Source organism: Cyclopterus lumpus, chromosome 23 (assembly GCF_009769545.1).
Source record: "Cyclopterus lumpus isolate fCycLum1 chromosome 23, fCycLum1.pri, whole genome shotgun sequence".
Lineage (NCBI taxonomy): Eukaryota > Metazoa > Chordata > Actinopteri > Perciformes > Cyclopteridae > Cyclopterus > Cyclopterus lumpus.
In genome coordinates, this window is record NC_046988.1 from 1,715,001 (window position 1) to 1,739,253 (window position 24,253).

General features: G+C 45.2%; 1 protein-coding gene across 1 annotated transcript in view; it reads left to right on the forward strand.

Moving 5' to 3' along the window:
• The window catches only part of efcab6 (EF-hand calcium binding domain 6), a 56,138-nt gene that overhangs the window by 11,289 nt on the left and 20,596 nt on the right, over positions 1–24,253 (forward strand). Inside the window, 7 exon segments of the mRNA XM_034526807.1 lie at positions 16,261–16,397; positions 17,715–17,833; positions 19,194–19,318; positions 19,709–19,857; positions 20,035–20,124; positions 21,748–21,841; positions 23,422–23,685. Coding sequence (XP_034382698.1) covers positions 16,261–16,397; positions 17,715–17,833; positions 19,194–19,318; positions 19,709–19,857; positions 20,035–20,124; positions 21,748–21,841; positions 23,422–23,685 — 978 coding nt within the window.

A 24,253-nucleotide genomic window follows, 5' to 3' on the forward strand; every position in this document is an offset into this window, starting at 1 on the left:
CGTCACGTCCTGTGTCACCCGAAGGCTACCGTCACGTCCTGTGTCACACGAAGGCCACCGTCACGTCCTGTGTCACCCGAAGGCCACCGTCACGTCCTGTGTCACCAAGAAGGCCACCGTCACGTCCTGTGTCACCTGAAGGCCACCGTCACGTCCTGTTTCACCTGAAGGCCACCGTCACGTCCTGTGTCACCCGAAGGCCACCGTCACGTCCTGTGTCACCTGAAGGCCACTGTCACGTCTGTCACCTGAAGGCCACCGTCACGTCTGTCACCTGAAGGCCACCGTCACGTCCTGTGTCACCTGAAGGCCACTGTCACGTCTGTCACCCGAAGACCACCGTCACGTCCTGTGTCACCCGAAGGCCACCGTCACGTCCTGTGTCACCCGAAGGCCACCGTCACGTCCTGTGTCACCTGAAGGCCACCGTCACGTCCTCTGTCACCAAGAAGGCCACCATCACGTCTGTCACCTGAAGGCCACCGTCACGTCTGTCACCTGAAGGCCACCGTCACGTCCTGTGTCACCCGAAGGCCACCGTCACGTCCTGTGTCACCCGAAGGCCACCGTCACGTTGTTCAGCAATGGGTTTCTTTGAGATGATCGACTGTTGGACAAATTCACTTTTTGGCACATTTTTTAGGGTTTCAGATTAATGTGTTGGGCAGTCCCCACAATGGGCAGTCCCCACATACAAACGTGACATAAACTAAAAATGTATATAAAAAGATAGATAAAATAGAAGCTAAAAATATGATCAAATTGAATTAAACATGAAATGAGTGCAGCTACAGTGCAGCACAAAAGAAGGCCCCAACTTCAACGTAATAAAAGGCAACAAAGGAGGATTTAAGCCGTGATTTAAAAGAACTGAAGACTGACTTTCATTAAAGATATGCAATAAAATGTTGTGGGAATGTCCCACTTTAGCATTTAGTGTTTTTGTCTAACCGCATCACAAACCAGGTCCAGACCACCTTTAAAAGTAATAGGTATATTTTTGACTTTTGTAGAGAATGTTCTGCATTATCAGATAGCAACTGCAGAGAGAGGGCAGGAAATGAGGGACGGAGATGCATGTTCCAAAACATTTTGGACAAAAAACTAAATGCTCAACCAATTTCCAGTGCATTTTGTTTTTCTAGAAATAATATCAATCAATCAATCCACAAACCAATACACCTGACTAGCAGTCTAGATGGTTGGTTGGACCAATTTAAAGAGATGGTTTATAAAACAAAACAATTAAAGGTACAGTGTGTAGTATTTAGTGGGCAAAAATGTAATATAATATCACCTGAAGGCCACCGCCACGTCCTGTGTCACCCGAAGGCCACCATCACGTCCTGTGTCACCTGAAGGCCACCGTCATGTCCTGTGTCACCTGAAGGCCACCGTCATGTCCTGTGTCACCCGAAGGCCACCGTCACGTCCTGTGTCACCTGAAGGCCACCGTCACGTCCTGTGTCACCTGAAGGCCACCGTCACGTCTGTCACCTGAAGGCCACCGTCACGTCCTGTGTCACCTGAAGGCCACCGTCACGTCTGTCACCCGAAGGCCACCGTCACGTCTGTCACATGAAGGCCACCGTCACGTCCTGTGTCACCCGAAGGCCACCGTCACGTCCTGTGTCACCTGAAGGCCACCGTCACGTCTGTCACCTGAAGGCCACCGTCACGTCCTGTGTCACCTGAAGGCCACCGTCACGTCTGTCACCCGAAGGCCACCGTCACATCTGTCACCTGAAGGCCACCGTCACGTCCTGTGTCACCAAGAAGGCCACCGTCACGTCCTGTGTCACCTGAAGGCCACCGTCACGTCCTGTGTCACCTGAAGGCCACCGTCACGTCCTGTGTCACCAAGAAGGCCACCGTCACGTCCTGTATCACCCGAAGGCCACCGTCACGTCCTGTGTCACCCGAAGGCCACCGTCACGTCCTGTATCACCCGAAGGCCACCGTCACGTCCTGTGTCACCTGAAGGCCACCGTCACGTCTGTCACCCGAAGGCCACCGTCACGTCTGTCTGTATACACCGTTAGTCAAAAGTTTCTACACCAGATGTCTAACTGACAGTGCTGTAGCTAAATTTAAAGAAGCAATCCTTCTGCATTTGATTCAATACCACGTCTCAATGTGACGGAGGACTCCTGTGCTAACTTTAGTCCGTCCCAGATTGATCATATTGTCGATAGTGCTACAGGCTCACTGAGAATGACACTAGACTCGATAGCCCCACTGAAGAAAAAGACAGTGAGGCAAAGGAGGTTTGCTCCCTGGTATAACCCTCAGACCCGCGACCTAAAGCAAACTTCACGAAAGTTCGAAAGTATATGGCGTTCCACCAATCTGGAAAAATCACGCTTAGTTTGGCGAGACAGCCTTAAAACATATAAAAAGGCTCTCCGTAATGCCAGAGCAGCCTATTACTCATCAGTAATAGAGAAAAATAAGAACAACCCCAGGGTTCTCTTTAGCACTGTAGCCAGGCTGACAGAGTCACAGCTCTGTGGAGCCGTGTATTCCTATAGACCTCAGTAGTAATGACTTCATGAACTTCTTCAATGAAAAGATTTTAACTATTAGAGGCAAGATTGATGATCTCTTGCCCTCAACCACTGCCGATCTGTCATCAAGAGGAGTGGCCTTGGAAACGGCTGTATGCCCTGGTGTATATTTGGATAGCTTTTCTCCCATTAACCTAGATCAATTGTCTTCAACGGTTTCTACTTCTAAACCGTCTACCTGTCTCTTAGACCCCATCCCAACGAGGCTGCTTAAAGACGTTTTGCCTTTAATTGGCACCCCTCTGCTGGATATTGTTAATGTGTCTTTGCTAACAGGACATGTACCACACTCCTTCAAAGTAGCTGTAATTAAACCTCTCCTGAAAAAGACCACTCTTAATCCAGAGGTGTTGGCTAACTACAGACCAATCTCTAACCTTCCCTTCCTCTCTAAGATCCTTGAGAAAGTAGTCGCAAATCAGCTGTGTGACTTTCTACATCAGAATAGTTTATTTGAGGAGTTTCAGTCAGGATTTAGAAAACACCACAGCACAGAGACAGCACTGGTGAAAATTACAAATGACCTCCTAATTGCATCAGATAAAGGACTCATCTCCGTACTGGTATTATTAGACCTTAGTGCTGCGTTCGACACCATTGATCATGACATCCTATTACAGAGACTGGATCAGTCGATTGGCATTTCAGGTACCGCACTAAGTTGGTTTAAATCCTATTTATCAGATCGATCTCAATTTGTATTTGTAAACGATGAAGCCTCACTGACCACCAACGTTAATCACGGAGTTCCACAAGGTTCTGTGCTTGGACCAATTTTATTTACCTTATATACGCTTCCATTGGGCAATATTATCAGGAAACACTGCATAAACTTTCATTGCTATGCAGACGATACTCAATTATATCTATCGATCAAACCAGAGGAGACCAACCAGCTCGCTAAAATTCAAGAATGTCTTAAAGACATAAAAACATGGATGACCTGCAACTTCCTGATGTTAAACTCAGACAAAACTGAAGTTATTTTACTGGGCCCTGAACACCTCAGAGATCAATTATCTGGTGATGTGGTTTCTGTAGATGGCATTTCCCTGGCATCCAACACCACTGTAAAGAATCTCGGCGTTATCTTTGACCGAGACTTGTCCTTTAACTCCCACGTTAAGCAAATCTCAAGGACTGCATTTTTTCATCTACGTAACATTTCAAAAATCAGGCACATCTTGTCTCAAAAAGATGCAGAAAAGCTGGTTCACGCGTTTGTTACTTCCAGACTAGATTACTGCAACTCCTTATTATCAGGCTGCTCTAATAAGTCTCTTAAGTCCCTCCAGTTGATCCAGAATGCTGCAGCTCGTGTACTCACAAAAACTAAGAAAAGAGATCACATGACTCCTGTATTAGCTGCGCTGCATTGGCTCCCTGTAAAATCAAGAATCACATTTTAAATTCTTCTCCTCACCTACAAAGCCTTGATTGGTGATGCACCATCATATCTTAAGGAGCTTGTAGTACCATATTGCCCCACTAGAGAGCTGCGCTCACTAAATGCGGGGCTACTTGTGGTTCCTAGAGTCCTAAAAAGTAGGATGGGAGCAAGAGCCTTCAGTTATCAAGCTCCTCTTTTATGGAACCAGCTTCCACTTTCAGTCCGGGAGGCAGACACAGTCAACTCATTTAAGAGTAGACTTAAGACTTTCCTCTTTAATAGTGCTTATAGTTAGGGCTGAATCAGGTTTGCCCTGGCCGAGCCCCTAGATATGCTGCTATAGGCTTATAGGCTGCTGGGGGATGTTTTAGGATACACTGAGCACCTATCTCCTCTTCTCTCTCTCCTTATGGATGAATTTACATCTCTTCATGGCACCTTATTAACTCTGCTTCCTCCCCGGAGTCGTTGTGACTTCACGTCTCATAGGGTCCATTGGACCTGGAGGTGTCTGATGCCTGGTGAGCCGGCCTCCCGCGTTGGCCCTGCTGATGCGCCCCGCCCCCCCTCCTCTCTACCTCCTTCTGTTTCATGGATTGGAGTTCCATTCATACATTGTCATATTCATGTAATGTGTTTATGTAACTTTGTAAATGCTGTTCATTCTGTACACATGACATATATTGCTTCTGTCCATTAGGGGAGAGGGATCCTCCTCTGTTGCTCTCCTGAAAGGTGAAAGGTTATTTTTGGGGAGTTTTTCCTGATCCGATGTGTGGTCCTGGGACAGGGATGTCGTATGTGTACAGATTGTAAAGCCCTCTGAGGCAAATTTATAATTTGTGATATTGGGCTATACAAAATAAACTGAATTGAATTGAATTGAAGGCCACCGTCACGTCCTTTGTCACCTGAAGGCCACCGTCACGTCCTCTGTCACCCGAAGGCCACCGTCACGTCCTCTGTCACCTGAAGGCCACCGTCACGTCTGTCACCTGAAGGCCACGTCACGTCCTCTATCACCTGAAGGCCACCGTCACGTCCTCTGTCACCTGAAGGCCACTGTCACGTCTGTCACACGAAGGCCACCGTCACGTCCTGTGTTACCTGAAGGCCACCGTCACGTCCTGTGTCACCCGAAGGCCACCGTCACGTCCTGTGTCACCTGAAGGCCACCGTAGTTCTCTGACACACTTGGAAGGTATCAAAGTAGTGCTGTTAATGCACGCATTTGAGCTTCTCCTGTTTTGTTCTCATGCCACGGTTTGGAATTCCCTTCAACGATTGCTGCCTCCAGGTGGGGGCAAACTGCCTACCCCAAGCGAAGGAGTTCAAGTATCTCGGGGTCTTGTTCACGAGTGAGGGTAAGGTGGAGCGGGAGATCGACAGGCAGATCGGTGCGGCTGCAGCAGTAAAACAGGCGCTGTACCGGTCCGTCTTGGTGAAGAGGGAGCTGAGCCGGAAGGCAAAGCTCTCCATTTACTGGTCGGTCTACGTTCCAACCCTCACCTATGGTCACGAACTCTGGGTCGTGACCGAAAGAACGAGATCTCGGATACAAGCGGCCGAAATGAGCTTCCTCCGTAGGGTGGCCGGGCTCAGCCTTAGAGATAGGTTAAGGAGCTCGGACATCAGGGGGGAGCTTGGAGTCGAGTCGCTGCTCCTTCGTGTCCAAAGGAGTCAGCTGAGGTGGTTCGGGCATCTAGTCAGGATGCCTCCTGGACGCCTCCCATTAGAGGTTTTCCGGGCACGTCCAACTGGTAGGAGGCCCCGGGGAAGACCGAGGACACGCTGGAGGGATTATATCTCCCGGCTGGCCTTGGAACGCCTCGGGATCCCCAAGAATGAGCTGGAAAGTGTTGCGGGTGAGAGGGAGGCCTGGGTCGGCCTGCTGAACCTGCTGCCACCGCGACCCGACCCCGGATAAGCGGGTGATAATGGATGGATGGATGGATGGATGGATTGCTGGTTATTCTTTAATCAGTTTATTGAGACATTATTCAAGCACAGCCAATTCTCCAATGGACCTCCATGGTGGCACCGGTTGTGGTTGCTAGGAGACTTGTAAGAAACCGTGAAGCCTATGCCTCCACCACTTCCAAACAAACAAACGCCAGTCATTTCTAAATCCATCTCCACAAACGCTCCGCATCTGATTTACATTACTAAGACGATGGCTTCTGTTGTCACGGCAACAGGATGAAGATGTTGGTCTACCCAGGTAGCGTCCCCTGCGAAGGACAAAAACAGGCTCCGTTGTAGTGAAAATCCGATATTCGGAGTCCTGTTTACTGAACAAACAACAAAGCCACGGGGGAATCCCTCTCCGCAGTCTACACAGCTTTGGTGACTTTGATCTCTGTCAAAATTGTTTGTCAATTACTGTAATAAGTGTGAGTGTGTAGGAATATGTGCTCGCGTGTGTGCGGTCACTCTCTGATGACTCGTCTCGGAGGACCAGCTGGGCCTGATAATGAGTGATGCACACACACATATGATAAAGTACCAGTCACAGCTGTTTACCCCGTGTGCTCGCCTCACTTATCAATATTCAATTAAGATCAGCGCAACACACACACACACACACACACACACACACACACACACACACACACACACACACACACAAACACACACTCACACACTGAAGTAGCCATCCAAGGGTGGAATGAAGGATGTTTCTCAAATGTTTATTAACTCCATCTGTGTCTGATCTCCTCCTCTGGGCGTCTGGGCTTTGTTCATCACTTGTGTTATCTTCCAAAATTACCTCAGTTAAGATACAATAGAGTGCATATACATTGATTATCAATAACTTAAACAAATAACCTGATTGATTGGGATTCCTGAATTGAACTAAAGGCTACATTATCTTTTTTGTTGTAATCTTTGGATACAAAAAAATGTATATTTGGCAGAATAAAATAACTAAAATGGTGGCATTGTACGTCTCTGCAAACCACGATTACGCTGGATCTCAACGTTTCCTATTAGCAGGTCTACATACGTGTATACACGTATGTAGACCTGCTAATAGGAAATAGGACCTGTTGTCTTTTGCCATTTTCAAACGTTATCTAATACGTTGAGGTTTAGGCAACAAAACTAGGTAGGTTTAGTTAAAGATCATAGTTTGGGCTAAATGTTTGTCCCTTTAGGTTTCAAACCAGGACACAAACACTAGTCTCCTGGGTGAAAGTCCCATCCATCCTCCCCGTCTTCCTCCCTACATGGACTTTGATTGCAGATGTTTTTGTGATAAACAAACATGGCTGTGTTTAATTGACCTTGTCGCTGTCTTTCGCTGATTAAGAAACTAATTCATGCTCATTTTCAAAATAGCGCTTTGAACGTACACGAAAAAGGGAAATTAAACAAAATAGCAAAGTCAGATGAAATATTTCCCTTGAAAACATTCCCTCTAAGGGTTAAAGGAACAGTGTGTAGGCATTATTGGCAGAAATGGAAAATAATATTCGTAACTATTTCTTCATTAGTGTATTAGTGTACCTGAAACTAAGAGACGTTCAGTTGTCTTTGCCCTAGAAGGAGCCTTCACATAGACATAGGGAGCTGCTCCTCTTCACAGCGTCCGCCATACAACAGCCCACACCGGACTAACCAACCGCTGGCTGTAGAGAAATGTCACGCTTCAAGGCCACCGTAGTTCTCTGAAATGCTTTGAAAGGGAGGGGTGAGCGGAGAGGTATTCAGTTGGTTTCAATCTGCAACCTCACCACTAGATGGCACTACATCCTACACACTGCTCCTTTAGGATGCTGACCATGAACAGCAACATCTCTGGTTGGAGTTCAGCCAGGCACTTTGACTGCATCTCTCTCTCTCCCACATTTCCTGTCGTCTCTCTACATTAACGTCATTAATGAAGTAAAAATGCCCCAAAATTAAAAAAGAATCACACCACATTATTCAACAGGGGCCCTCTATCCTGATGTATCTGAATGAACCCTATTTGGATAGAATTAAAGCTTTTAGAGCAATACTTTTCAGGCTTTTTTTTTTTTTTTTTACTAATTCAGTCAAGCAGCGGCTGTTCAAATATTTAAAAAAAACCAACAAAGGCAGGACCAACATTCAATCAAATCTCTGTCTGTTCTGTGATGGATGGGTGTGTCATTTTAATCCCATTCTGGGAAGTTTTAACTAATCTTTGTCTGCCTGTCAGTTTAAAATCTGCCACTTTCTTGAAATATAAGCTCTCTCACTAGTTATCGACCTTCCTGTTTACGTGCTGTTAAAAACTGGACTGTATGAAAGTGCTCAGGGGTCAAAGCCAAGGGGATAGTCTACAACCAAGAGGTTTAAATACAGGGATGGACAGGTTCAGTGTCTCTATTCGTCTTGATTGGACAGCAATACATTTCTCCTGATATGGCCACTACCTCACATCATCCATGGGTTCCCCACAAGTGCCCCACAGCAGCGTCAGTTTATGTTCAAGGGGAAGGGAACAAAGGAGAACGTCAGGTGACGTTAATGTAGAGCGTAGTCCTCGTTCACGTGTCCAAAGGGACATCCGAAGACAACACGGCCCTTTGTGCAGTGCAGGCTTCCTGCTGTCGGTGCACATCCACCATGTTCAGAAAGTAGAGAGAAGAACAAGTAGTTCAAGAGTGTCGTTGCTCTTCTTTCAGTGAATACACTCTTTCCAGTTCTCATGTAACCGTCAGGTCAGGGTCTTAGAATCCAGTCTCAAAGGGTTCATCCCGTGTATTGCTCATATTACCAATGCTTTAATCCATTGTTCAAAATGAACAAGCTATTCTTCCATTCACATTTCTTGTCATCACACAACCACTCACTGTCCCTTATACTCTACATACCACTGGTTGTGATGAGGTAGGCTTGCTCTCTAAGCACAAATTATGAGCCAACTTTAATCTTTTTATTAAAAAAACAGCATGTAAAAAGAATGTTTCCAAACACCAGCGTTATGCCAATGAATTAAAAAGATTACAAATGACAAGACCTTTTTGAGCAGAATGGATCAGACCATGGTCTAGGGTTCAGATTGGGTTCTCATATATAAATATGGGAGTTCCCAGAAAGATATCAGTCTCTATTTTCAACAAATAGTCCTCACTCTCAGTTGCTGAATACACCAACACAACAGCAGGACGCTTCCCATTCAGGCTTTCCCAGAAGTACATCTTCATGGAATGTGGGTCTGTGCTCTAATCTGCATCTATTTCAGGAGCCCAGTGTTCTCGGGAAGTCCTCTTGTAGAGCCTCCGTGTTGTTAGGTTGTGTGGAGCCTTTGTAATACTAATGTTTGGATAGTGAGCGACAGCAGCAGAATGGTTCCCAGAGCCCCTTATCATCCCTCTGAGCACCGCTTTAATGACGCCTGTCTCTGGCACTCTGGAGCCCGAACACAGAGAAATTAGCCCTCTAATTGACGGACAAAAAGAGAGTTCATCTCTTATGATCGCCATCTGATCACTGTCTTCTCCTCTCTGTCACTCCTCCTCCTCGTCCCGTCTGTGATCCGACTGTCTCCCTTCATTCCCCTCCAACTCTCCGACTATCTCCCTCTTTCATCCCTCCTCTTCAGAGTGGCCGTCCCGTCCCTCTGCTCGTCTCCCTCCCATAATTCATAGTGACAGGAAAGGTTAGAGTGAGGCTCCGGCTGCCAGAGAGAGCGGAGAGTTGAGTGTCTTTTTAAAGCCACGTCGTTACATGCCGTTACAAATCGGCACAGTTTGACTGAAAATACACAAAGATGCTGAATGATGTCAGAGTTGTGCTTAAATCTGGAGGACGGCGGCGCTCACGTGTGAGGATCAATGCTCCATATTTATCATAACCCAAACATCTTGTCATGTTCTGCCGTGCAGGTTTCTTCTTCAATGAGAGTTTTATTTGGCATCCAAGGTTTCATCTTGGTTGTGTCTTTACAGGAAAAGGAAAAGCTTCACCCCGTTTACCTTCCGTAGACGCTGCAAAGCCGAGCAGCATCTGGTAATACAAACATGCAGGTGAAGCGCGAGGGGGTCATTAATCATCACGCTGATTACACCTCAGTGAGAAGGTTTCATGCTCAGCAAATTAACACAGATGATTTCCCGTATTTGGACAGGGTCGGCTAGATTAAGCAAACAGTTTAGAGATCTGAAAATGTCACATTTAGCTTAATTTAATTCACGTTGTCCAAAAATTCATCATTGTCTAATCTCATAACTAGATCTGGGCTAGTTCATATCAATATGTGTATTTCACTTTCGGGGCTTCTTTCTTCTTGACCTTTTCAATATCAACACAGCAGCCGTGTTGTTTGCCTCGCTCCGACCCCCAGTGCAGGAGGTCACATGACCTGACATCACTAAACAAGCAGACTTTTACCGTGTTGTTCTGGAAGCTGATTTATCGACTAGAATTAAAAATTAACTGCATATTAACATGAACACATATTAACATGCAAATACAAACACATTCTGACCACTAATCATTACATTAGCAAGACCAGCTGATCCCAGAGCTGAAGGATAGATCTAATTGGTGTGGTTTGTCAGACCCACCTCCCTCCAGCACTGTCAGTCTTATATATTATGAAACAACTTTTTGGTTTCCCCCGCTACATTCAGATTTCAGAGTTTCCTTTCAGTGATACTCAGTGTTCATCAACGCAAACCCAGGAGCATCCTGGGTGATTTAATGACCCTAAGGGTTAATGTGACATTGTGACAGTCAAAGGTGCTTTCAAGGTCGGAATGCTTATTTGTTGCAATGAGGAACTCCCCCGTAGAATGAATGCAAAACTGACCCAGAATCTGAGCGGTACTTTCAACTGCTGAATGTCATCCCTTTTTTACTCATCAAACCCTGAAATAACCCTCACACTTTTCAAGTCTATACAATGCAACTGAATGGAATCAATACATTAGATTCAATTAATTAATTTGTGATGCACACAGCATTTAAAAAGAACAAAATACAACAACAAAAAACTATAAAAAATGTTTTGGGTGGAGGCAGATAATAAAAATAGAAATAAAACCCAAGCTGGCTGGATACCACGAGAGGTGAGTGAGAAAATGTGTTCTTTCACCATTTGTGTGAACTGACCCTTTAAACGTGGAACCGAATAGACAGTATAATCAGATGGCTATCATACCCGGCTTTGGGTCACGACTGTTCAATGCTAATCAGCTGAGAGGGTAACAGGCAGATATGGAGGATGGGCTTGCTGGATTAGCATATAACAGGCCGGTAAACAAAAACAACAGAGCTTTCATTAATTAAGGACCATGGGGCTGGGCGGGCAGACGGACAGGCGAGGGCTGCCGAGACACTCCGAGAGCGGCACAGCGCCAGGCCTCCAACCACGCCAACCAGAACACAGCTGCCTAATGGAGCGCTGGCACTGCCGAAGGACAGGGGGAGTGGGGAGAGGGAGAGAAAAATAATGGAGGGGTGGGGGGGATTGGAGAGAAAAAAAAAGATTATCAAGGAATTTGCGGGAGAGAAAAAGGCCGAGGGAGGCACGGGCTGAGAGACAAAAGGGGGGGAAAAGAAAGGGAAACAAAGTTTGGAATTGAGAAGAGAAGAGGAAACAAAGGCAGATAAAAGGAGAGGGGGGAGGGGGTGTGTGCAGAGGGGGAGATGAGATGGAGATGGAGATTTGATGATATCCCTCTGTCTCTGTTCATTAATACCGTATGATCTCCTCGCTCCCTCCTTTGTGATTTTAACACATTTCTAATTAGCACAGAATCCTCTAAGTTGGAGAAGGATGGGGTGGTATATTTATATCTGTCTTTAATAAATTCACTTTCATTTGATCTTTTTTTAAACGCACAGGCTGCCGTAGAGCGCCTCTTTTCTCCCCCCCCTGACTCCGGCAGAATGAAAGGTGGTGTAAATGCGGGGGCTAATTGTTATGCTTGTAAGGAAGCTTGAACGGGAGCTGAAGATGTTACGACTATACAAAGTGGAGATTTTCAAAGTTCCAATGCTGTACTAAAAGATTTAATAATGAAAAACATCTCCCCGAAGATTCAAAAGAGAACTAAAGATGTGGCCTTTAGGAATTATGGAAACACGACCCGGTGTGGTGAATTGTGGGATGAAGTAACCCGTTTCAGAGGTCAGCATCTTGTGTGTTTCTGCTCGACTTTACTCGAAATAGAGCAGATCTATTTCAGGTCTTGGTAGAGACAATGTCAGAGTAACATGCTCATGAGGGATCCCTCCACGCCCTTTTGTTCTTCTTTAACTGAGAGACTTGGCAGCTCATCTAATCAGAGTGCAATTAGACGGAGACTTCTCTGGGCGACGTAATACTCTGATTACCCAAGAGTCACTGGGGGTATATTTAGTATTGCTGCTCTTGTTCCTCTGCGTTTAGTGTGGCGCCCCCCCCCCCCGCCGAGCTATCAGGGCGACCTGGTGCGTGATATGAGGATGGTGCGTGATATGAGGAATACGGGGACGGTGCAGGACTTGGCTGGGTCCATGCACTCGGAGAGCAATTGCAACCTGGGCTCAAGCAATGCCAACCTGATCCAAACCATTATCAACCAGCTTCCCAGAGACGGAGGGCGGTCCAGATTACACACATAGTCTTTTTGTCCCCGATGCTCCTCAGTGCTCTTTTGCTCTGGTCTTGGACTGATCATTGGGTTAGAAAGAGTTAGTTTTGCTATATGGATCATCCCAGGTATCCCCCAGGAATTATGCACATATTGGTTGGCTCTGCAGCTCACAACTTGCATCCAATGCCAGCGCTGCATAGTCGCCACATTGTAGAAAGCCAACATTTAAATAATGACATAAATGTCTACTGCCAGGAGATTGGAGAGAGAGGTTTCCAGAGACAGAGGCATTCTGTAAGACATCTAACCCTAACCCCATTGTGTGGGGCAGAGTTAGGGCTAACCCTAGCCCCACACAGTGGATTTATATCACTAAAAGTGTAACATTATCACCTCTTTGCCTTGCTTTCAGACAACCCGAACTGAAGCCGATTATAGACCTTTTTCAGAGACACCAGACTCTTTTGACAAAAACAGTCATTTTACGTCACAGGACACGGGAGTCGCTGGTCTACAGCTGCCTCGATCGGTTAGTTTGTGTTATTGTTTGACTTTGGTGTTTTAAAGGGTTAGTTTGGATTCACCAAAGCCATGAATAACACTAACTAACTAAACAATCGAGGAAGCGCTAGACTAGCAACTTCCGCAAGGTAAAATGACTGATTGCTTTGAAGAGACAATGTTGTCTCTGGCGAAGTCAGTCCAGAAAGTTTGGTATTCTCACCCAGAGTCAAGTCAAGAGGAGGAGATGTAGATGGGTGGGTCATTTTTAGGAGACCTGAGGTGGAATTGTGTTTTTTGTACTTGATCGATATGAACAGATTCTGCTCCAAAAGGCTGTAAGTACAGCAAACTAATAAAAGAGTATAATTACATTACATTACATGTCATTTAGCTGACGCTTTTATCTAAAGCTTCTTACAATAAGTGCACTAAACCATGAGTCCAAACTCAGAACAACAAGAATCAAGCAAGTACAATTTCTTCAATAAAGTTAAACTACAAAGCGCTATCAGTAAGAGACATTTAAGTGCTACTAAAGTGTTAAACTACAAAGTGCTATCAGTAAGAGACATTTAAGTGCTACTAAAGTGTTAAACTACAAAGTGCTATCAGTAAGAAACAATGGGGAGCTAGTACCACCAATGAGGAGCCAGCACAGCAAACAGTCGTGACTTTGTTGAGTGTTTAGCTCGTAGTGACGGAGCTACAAGCCGATTGGCAGAAGCCGAGCGAAGTGAACAGGTAGGGTGTGAGGTTAGACCATGTCCTGGATGTGAAGTTAGACCATGTCCTGGATGTGAGGTTAGACCATGTCCTGGGTGTGAGGTTAGACCATGTCCTGGATGTGAGGTTAGACCATGTCCTGGATGTGAGGTTAGACCATGTCCTGGGTGTGAGGTTAGACCATGTCCTGGATGTAGACCGGACCCGATCTGTTCACAGTACAGTACGCAAGTACCAATGTTTTGAAGCGGATGTGGGCGGCCACCGGTAACCAGTGAAGGTCGCGGAGGAGCGGAGTAGTGTGGGTAAATTTAGGAGGTTGAAGACCAGTCGAGCAGCTGCATTCTGGATGAGCTGTAGAGGTCGAATGGCATTAGCAGGTAGACCTGCCAGGAGGGAGTTGCAATAGTTTCACCGTGAGATGACCAGAGCCTGGACCAGAACCTGTGCCGCCTTCTGAGTGAGAAGAGGTCGTATTCTCCTGATGTTGTACAGCGTGTACCTACAGGAGTGTGTTGTTGTGGTAATGTTGGCAGTCAGGGAGAGTTGACTGTCGAGTGTCACACCGAGGTTCCTGGCAGTCGGAGTCGGGGCCAACACTGAGTTGTTGAAGTTAATAGTTAGGTCGTGGGTGGGAGAGCCTTTTCCTGGAAGGAGGAGAAGTTCAGTCTTGTCCGGGTTAATTTTCAGGTGGTGAGCGGACATCCACTGAGAGATGTCAGTCAGACAGGCAGAGATTCGTGCTGCTACCTGTGTTTCAGATTGGGGAAACGAGAGGATCAGTTGGGTGTCGTCAGCATAGCTGTGGTAGGTGAAGCCATGCGAGCGAATGACAGAGCCGAGAGAGTTGGTGTACAGAGAGAAGAGAAGAGGACCAAGGACTGAGCCCTGAGGGACCCCAGTAGTGAGAGGACAAGGCTCTGACACAGATCCTCTCCAGGTTACCTGGTAAGTGCGGTCGGTGAGGTAGGATGAAAAGAGTGAGAGTGCGGTGCCTGAGATACCCAGGTCCTGGAGGGAGGACATGAGGATCTGATGGTTCACTGTGTCAAAGGCAGCGGAAAGGTCTAGAAGGATAAGGACAGAGGAGAGAGAGGCTGCTCTAGCAGTGTGAAGCTGCTCAGAGACAGCAAGGAGGGCAGTCTCTGTTGAGTGGCCTGCCTTGAATCCAGACTGGTGGGGGTCAAGAAGGTTGTTACTGTGAAGATAGGAGGAGACTTGGTTAAAGATAGCTCGCTCTAGAGTTTTGGAAAGGAAGGGGAGGAGAGAGACAGGTCTGTAGTTATTGACTTCAGATGGGTAGAGAGTGGGTTTCTTCAGGAGAGGGTTGACTCTTGCCTCCTTCAGAGAGTTAGGAAAACAGCCGGTTGAGAGGGAGGTGTTAATAAGATGGGTGAGAAAGGGAAGAAGGTCGGGAGCAATAGAATGGAGAATGTGAGATGGGATGGGGTCAAGGGGGCAGGTGGTTGGGCGTGCAGAGGTTACCAAGGTAAGAACTTGATTGGGAGACAGGGGGATAAAAGAGGAAAACGAGGGGGAAGAAGATGAAGTTACTGGAGGTGTAGTTATGGAAGATGGTTTAGTAAAGGAGGAGCGTATGTCGTCTATCTTTTTTGTAAAGTAGTCAACAAAGTGGCTTGGTAGAAGGGTGGCGGGAGGAGGGGGACCAGTGGGGGTCAAGGAGGTTGGAAAAAATAGAGAAGAGCTTTTTGGGGTTAGACAAAGAGGATTCAATTCTGGATTGGTAGAACAGACTAAACAGACTAAAAAAGGCTTTAATATTATATGGCTGATACCGTGGCTGTCAGTGAGGCCTCCCCACCCTAAGAAGCTGAAACACCCAGGTTTCATTTATGCTGGTTTTAATGGAATTTGTCGTGTCACATGATGATCTCACACAATAGTTTTCTAGCACTTTTTGGCACATGGCCTTGTTTTCTTAGACTCATTCATTATTCTCATTAGTACAGCAATTAATGAGCTGTCAAGTTGTCACGTGAATTTGATCATGACATTCTTTTGTAATCTATTTTCACCAGCGTAGATAAAAAATGATGTCTATAGAAACAACTCTTCACTGCCCACGAACCGGTATGGATTTAATTTAAACTTTGCAAGTTAAGATGTGTAAATAAAAACATCTATTGGTCCCTTTAGCCAGGTAATGAGTAGATATCTTCCTTCAGATTCCATGTACATCTCCCAATTTTCACAGGAGCACATCTATTTCAAGCTGCTGTTCTCAACCATAAACCTCTCCGTCTGCTTTACTGACCCACAATCCCCCTCCTATTCTCTCTTTTTCATCTGTCTCCCAGCCATCTTTGCTCTCTCCCACTTCATCAGATGTCAGCACCCGGGCCCCTACAGATCAAGGAGAAGCGTGTCGATAACCTGTTCACAGAGATGAAATCTGGTGACTCGAGCCTCACAAGTTGGCTCGGGTTCACGAGTTCACAGGCGCCCGCTTGTTGTCAATCACATGTTTGTAAACCCCCCCCCCCCCCCCCCCCCCCCGCAGATCGGAGGCAACCTGAGGACCGTGATCAGAGTGTTCAGCCTGTTTGACTGCAACCGAGAAGGACACATCCAGCGACGCGAGTTCCGCCGCATCCTGGACAGCTACTGCAGCCAGCTGACCGACAAGGAGTTTCAGAGGTGGGGGGGAATCAGTGCAGCCGCATGCAAAGGCTCATAATACACACCGCACACTGGGACTGGTGGACTGCTCACTGAGCTGGGACCCACATTCAGGTCGTCGGCAGGAGGCGATGTAGAGGGCTGCCAGATGGCGTGTTTTTGAAGGCCAACCAGAAAGACAAACATCCAATGGGATGTTTGTCTTTCTGGTTTATTCATTGGATTATTGTTAAATTCAGTGGCAAACAAACATTTATGATATTTACATATGATAATCTTCACAAATGAACACCACTTTTATGATTTCTGAAGCATGAATGCAATCACTAGAAGTAAAAAGTTTACGTTGGTATATAAACAAACTACACCACAGTCACATGACTTCTCATCACCAACACCAATCTAAAGCTGTTTTGACTTTCAAAGACAGCATTTTCACTTCATTAATAGCATGTTTACACCACATAACGCAACATCACAAAACACAAAATGGCTATTCCAGTAAATACAAAGCGACAGCTTCATATTGAGCTGCTTAGCTAAATATGAAACTGTCGCTTTGTATTTACTGTAATGATCTTCTCATCTTTTGGAACGCTCAACAAGAATCAGAGGAAGCGTGTACAAAATGTCGAACTATTGACGTTGATTTACCGTTATGATAAATTAAATCCTGGGACAAGATCAAAAGTAAGATACAAAAAGTAACAGTCCAAGACTCAGATAAAAACTGAAGTGGATCATTTAAGCTTGTGCACAGCCTCTCTCACACACACATTGTGTGACATCTGAGCTCCACAGCTGAACATCTGACTTACAAAAGTGTACACATAATCAAATTCAAATCATCTTTTTTTAACATACACACCAATCAGCACGGCCTCGACTATTCCCAGTATTCCCCTGGTGGAGAGTCGTTTGTCGGCTAGGACGACATCCCTAGCACAAACTTTATGGTCAGCCTTTGTCTCAGGATGAGCTAATTGACTTTTAAAACTTCGGGCCCTGCAGTCAAATCCACTCCAGAAACGCTACTCAACTTTTTGACGCGGCTCTAGAGGATTGTGTGTGACAGGTTCATTTTCAATGGCTTTAATTGGTTTTAGCGCTCAGGACTCTCTCTCTCTCTCTCTCTCTAAAACACACACACACACACGCACACACATATACACACACACTCTCCGTCTGTGTGTCAGACAGATAAAGCCAAGCGTGAAGCATGACCTCTTTTGTCATCTCGTCATTGACTTGGATGTTCTTGACATTATAGGTGACCTATGGAGCTCGTCCGTTTATTCAGACATGAACGTCCAGCTTCTGCTTGCTTTTGTCCAGGCTCTGGAATCACTATAGTCCCAATAACTCGTCCACCATTTCCTACCAACTGTTCCTGAAGAAGCTAGGCTTCGGTGACAGCCATGACTTCAAGATTGCTCCAGTCTGCACTAAGCTAGGTATGGATATACAGTAAATGATTAAAATGTAGATTTTGAGAATGTGATTGAGAGGAAGCAGCAGGCCAACCAAGTTGCTAACAAGACTGTAATGAGTCTATAGCCATGCTAGCTGTTCTGTGAGGCTGCACTTACTTATTTAGAGCAGTTTCCAGGTAAGAATTGTGGCATTGTAAATTCTAGAAAACCTTGGACACGTTAAATCTAGATGTAAAAAAAAGATATTTGATGTGGACTTTTTTGCATTCGGGCAGAGCAAGTAACGTATATGGAGCAGCCATTATTAAAAGTTACATGGTATATAAAGAGCGAGAATGTCCACTAAGGGTGGAAAGGTCAACCAGGAAGTTCACCCTGGAAACCGCTGTTCATGTAACGTGTTAAACCAAAAGTAAACGTTGACTTTACACTTGATACTTAACGTTGTTACGCTTGAAGGTCTGCTTAGTGTGGTTGTTATCTATTTACGGTAGTTAGGTTGTTTCGTTGTTCGAATGTTAGGTTCCGATGTTACGTTCCGATGTTACGTTCCGATGTTACGTTCCGATGTTACGTTCCGATGTTACGTTCCAATGTTACGTCGTTCCGATGTTACGTTCCGATGTTACGTTCCGGTGTTACGTTCCGGTGTTACGTTCCGGTGTTACGTTCCGGTGTTACGTTCCGGTGTTACATTACGATGTTACGTTACGATGTTACGTTACGATGTTACGTTACGATGTTACGTTACAATGTTACGTTACAATGTTACGTTACAATGTTACGTTACGTTGTTACGTTACGTTGTTACGTTACGTTGTTACGTTATGTTGTTACTTTACGTTGTTACTTTACGTTGTTGTAGTAAATTAATGTAACCCACAACTTAAATCTCCTTTTACAATGATGCTAATATATCCACTAAGACAATTCCGATTTGTTTAAAATGTTTTTATTCTTATTTGGTTGCTGAGGCTGATGGAAAATGAAAGAAATTTTAAAATTAAAAAAATTAAAATTGTTACTGATCAGACTGTCAGTGGTTCGCCAATTACAATGAATGTCTGAACATGGCAATTTATCTAACAGTTGTTAAGATATTTTACACATAATCAAAAATCTCAGCCTTGTGTTGGTGCTAGGGAAAAGGTCAGGGGATCACCAACATCATTAGATGCCATGGATATCTCTACCACATTTAACAGCAATCAATCCACAAGCTCTGGGAAACCACTGACATGCCTAAAAACAAAACACAATTAAAAACAATTGCAAAGTCAGATCCAACATCCAATTGTTTCATTAAATCTAGTCTCAAACTATCTTGGCAGTATTTGTAAAGTAAACACTAGTCTCAAGAGTTATTCTACTTTTTTTATAGAAGTGTCCAGCCGAGGGACAACTCCAGTCAAACAGAGGAAACAAAGACCAGAATTTCTTTCCGGTCTGCGCGGTGCCCCATCAGTCCTGCCGCACAGGAAGCTGCAGACTCTCTTCTATGACAAGGTACAGTCTGAAAGATTCTGTGTGTTTTACATCCCCCTGTTTGCGTGTCACCATCTGGCCCTTCTCCCCTGCATTATCCTCTTTAAAGACGGAGGGTTAAATTGGCTCTAAGTGGCGCGTCAGCATGCAAACGGCAGAGGGAACACTTCTAATTAAAATGTTTGCCTAGAAAAATCAGTTCCCGAGTTAGTGTGTTAATCATGGCTAATTTGCGGGCAAGGCGACAGAGTCGGGGATGGCTCTTCTCTCGCATCCTCGAGAGCCGCATCGGGATGTTCTCCATGGCAACCAGAGATTACTCACATCCTGTCATTATTGAGGAGAGAAAAACAAGGTCTGTCTCTAAAATATGAATGTTGGTTCACCATTCTGTTCTTCTATAACTATCAGATGTGCATGAACTCTACCACGGTGTGGCAGGCGCTGCAGGCCTTTGACACCACTCGCTCCGGTCTGGTAAAACAGGACGTCCTCAGGGCCATTCTCAGCAGCTTTATATTTCCCATGAACCCTCACTCCTTCCAGAAGCTGACCAGCTGGTAGGGAGAGACACATTTTATTGATCTTTATTTCTTCTTCTCTCTTCCCACCAACCAACTCTGCCTCAAACCCCCTGCCCTTTACTCTTGAAATCTATAAATCTTGAAATCTAGCAATCGTCCATTCTGTGTAATACATTTTTCATGCATGTGTATGGATTTTGTGTGTGTTTGCAGTTACGGTGTGAAAGCAACGGGGCCGGTGATGTGGAAACACTTCCTGAGCCACTTTGTGGGACAGGGCGACACAAATCTTCACACCGACAGGTCGGTTTCAAATAAGGTCTTTTGCCCTTTCCACACGTGGAACATACACACGTGGTGAGGTCATCACATGTTGTTCACAGGTCGCCGATCTTCTGCTGTATTACAGACCATATTGTCAGGTTTTTCAGCCATCTGCAGCTCCATATTTTCTACTTACTTTCTGTTGAAAGGAGAATTGCACAAAGTAATGCTGCCTCTCTTTTTTGTCAACGCTCTTGAGGTTGCACTCATCTTGTTTGGATCAACTTTATTGGGAATAACAAAACCGACGTGGTTCCTGGTTTATGTTCAGCGTGAGCTCCACATCATTGCCAGTCCATTGAGTCGCAGGTTCTAGGTTTTTGTACAAACTTGGAGGATAATGTTCCACTTATACCCTGGCTATAGAATGAATATATTGACTATTGGCCATCGCTGGTTTTTGTTTTAAATAATTAACCTGCTAAGCTTAATTCAGCTAGTTTGTATTTGAGCTATATTATGCACGTTCTTGTTGCACTGATTTACAAAAGATTCTTTCACTAAATGGGGCAGTGACTTCAGTCCATTTATAAATCCTATTAGAGAACTAGCCCGAGGACTCTATTGTGCCCCCTGGTCATTTAATAGAGTTATGTTATCTATCACCCGTTTGTTCATTTGGAGGCTGCAAACGGAATATGTGGCACATGATTTGTTGCCAGAAGAAAAAGGTGGAAATGTGAGTGAGAGTTGAAGAGATGAGTGTTGGTGTTGTCAGAGTTTTTTGTTTACAGAAAGCATAGCTTAGCATGATTTCCACAATATGACGGGACAAACGGACTAGATCAAGGGAAAGTGAAAGGGTTATTTCCATAATGTTATCAGACTCTTATAATAACTAACTCTCAGACGCAAAAACACTTTTAGAGGACGTACATTAGTGATTACGAGTTGCCTTGAAAAATTACAGTACAGCGTGGAAAGACAGGGTCCAGGATAAAATATGAAGAAGTTTCTCTTCAATATTAACCCTAACCAATGCAGATTTGCACCACCATCTTTGAAAGTTATGGATGCATAATGTATAAGGTCGGTTGTGATCATATACATCCAAGTCTCTTACTGTACTTTGTAGCCAACGGTACTATTTGATCGATCCGGACTGTACTGTTTTTTGTATTTTCTGTTTGTTTTACGTCATGTTTTGTATGTATTGTGTTTTTGTCCTTTCTGTGGACCCCAGGGAGATGTATGGGGCTAAGCTAATGGGGATCCAGTTAATAAACTAATAAACAGTATATGAGCCCTGAAGATTTTGGACAGCACATCATTTTATTTAAATTACCCATGCTACCTTACTTTGCCTTCTGGATTTAGATTTCCATTGTCAAAGCTCTTTAATTCACAGATGTTTGGAAGAACACCTTCATCTATCCACAGTAGTTACTGCTCCCACTAAAGCATCTGGATTTCTGGAGGACCTCTTTTTAGGTCTTGAGCTGGCAGATTTACAGATCATGTTACACAGGAAATTAACTTGAGGTGAAGCAATGGTTGCCGGCTGGGGAGAGGTCTTTGGAATTATAAGGAATTAATATACATACATATCCATTTTGATATATCATCTTATTTGCTTTCCTTTGCACCCGTTTCCTCCCAAAGGGCCTTGGAGCATGCCGCCCCAGAAGAAGAAGACAAGCTGGATCTCCAGGACCTTTACCCTCGACTGAAAGTGATTTCCCACCTACTGGACATGGTAGGAGAAGGGACTAGGGAAGTAAATAGAGAAACAATATATTCAGTGTGTCCCCTACACTGAAATGTATGTTCAACCCTCTTCCTTTATTTGCATCGCCTTTAAAAAACCCTGCAGTAACAGACAAGACGGGAGTGATTTTGAATGTGATCAGACAGGACACAGGGGACTAATCTCAGCAGATTGCTAAAAGACAAAGGCACATGCTCAGGTGTGTGCTTTAAATATAAATGCCAGACAGCTTTACAGATGAGCCAATCATCATCCGCAGCTTTTTGATGGCCATAAACATGATTAGATGATTGCATATGGCCACCGGTTAGCCACTCAGTCACTAGCCATATGTTCGTCTGACAGCCGTCCCCTTCAACACGCCTCCGCATCCAGTTCTGCCTCTTTAATTCCAAATCAGTCTACTTCAGCTGGATGAAACTTTGGAGTCTGACGAAAAACTTTGGGGAGAGGGGGGTTGAATATTCCCATTAATTCACCGTTATGTTTGATGTTGCTGCCGCCACTCACAAAAACAACAGTCAGCTTCCAAGTTTGAGGAAGTGTGTGTGTGCGTGTGTGTGTGTGAAGCCTCTCCCAGATATGAATCGCACATATCTGTCTGCCAAAATCTCCTCCTTTTAATGGCATGGGAGGAAAAAAAAAATCCATCCATCAACTATTTTAATAATCTATTCGGCGGTTGGGAGATCAAACAAGAGTGTCCTCACACCGCCAGCCAATAATGAGCTTTTTCACTCAGGCAGTTTCGAAGCCAACTATGTTTTTTAGACTACCTCTGGGGAGGCGTTCAAGAGCTCGGAAGAATTGCTATGATTCACATTGTTTGTGCGTGAGTCCCAACGTAACACATCAGACGGAGGCGCTGTTGTGCCATGCCATCATTAGTACCATATTATCAATAACGGCATTCTACGATGTGTTCTGTACAGCAGACCGCTGCTATGGACGCAGTTCTAATCTCTGTACACAGCGCCGCTTTTTTCTTTTTAGCTAAAGCAAGAACATTTTAAATCAAAACACTCATTAAAAAAAATTGTCATTCAAATTTAGTTTTTATTTGAATTTTTTCTTTAGTAGGTACAATGTAACGAATGAGGTATTGTGCATCAAAATGATTGTTGGGTAGCATACTACTTTTTTTCAGTTTTTTCATTCACATATTTCTTCAGTCACTTTTCATGTGGACAACCAATTGAGAGAATGACAATCTAACTATGAAGTGAGGACTGTCCCATATCTTGAGAACCGTTCATCAGATCTACTGCTGGGGATAATAGGACGTGCAGTGTCCTGCAATTTGGACACGCAACACTGTCAATTTGACTGAACTTTGAATGAAAAAACATAAAGCAAACAGTGCTCTGAAGAGGGGGGTTAAGGCTAACGACTGATGAGATGTCCCTGGGAACGCTTTCTAAATGTCCATGTGTTCTGATACTCGGAGGGAGATTGGGGTCCCTGGGGGATGCGGTCGGCAGTCGGCCTTTACTTGACTTTTCTCTTTAATGGTTTGGGGTTCTTTCAATGCAACATGACTACTCTTCTCACAGAGCTTTCCTTTCCAGAAGGAGGCGGGTTGGATCACCAGGGGGGACCTGCGACATTCACTGGAGAGACCGGGTGGGACCCGGCCCCGATCTGGACAGTCACAGATCACAGAGCTGCTCAATGCTCTGGACCCGGAACACACCGGGGTCATCCAGCTGGCCGGCCTCGAGAGACTCAACCTCAGCATCGGCTCCGCTCCCACGGGCAACAAGGCACCACCACCCTCACCTGCAGACGCTGCTGAGCCCCTGGATGTCCCCAAGGAGACTGGAGACACTGCTGTAAGCTTGTTTAACCACGTTCTAGTGTGTGTGTGTGTTCTTTAATTCCACGTAAGGCCATAAATCTGTACTAAGAGCACCGCGTTTATTTCCCCAGGAGGAGCAGAAAACACCAGATGAGAGGCAGACCACACGGTGTGCTGATAAACTGTCTCTGGCATCAGCTTCACGGAGAAGAGTGAGTGTGTTAACAACATACTGAGATCAAATATCACACACGGCATGCTCCACCAGATCAAACAGAGACAACACAAGATTGGATCAAGGGAAAAAAGGGGTTAATTATTAATACACTGTTTGATTTGTGTGTGTGTGTGTATGTGCGTGTGTGTGTGTGCGTCCGTCTGTCCGTCTGTGTATGTGTGTGCGTGTGTGTGTGTGTGCGTCCGTCTGTCCGTCTGTGCGTCTGTGTGTGTGCGTGTGTGTGTGTGTGTGCGTCCCACTGTGTATGTGTGTGTGTGCGTGTGTGTGCGTCCGTCTGTGCGTCTGTGTGTGTGTGTGTGTGTGTGTGCGTCCGTCTGTCCGTCTGTGTGTGTGTGTGTGTGTGCGTGTGTGTGTGTGCGTCCGT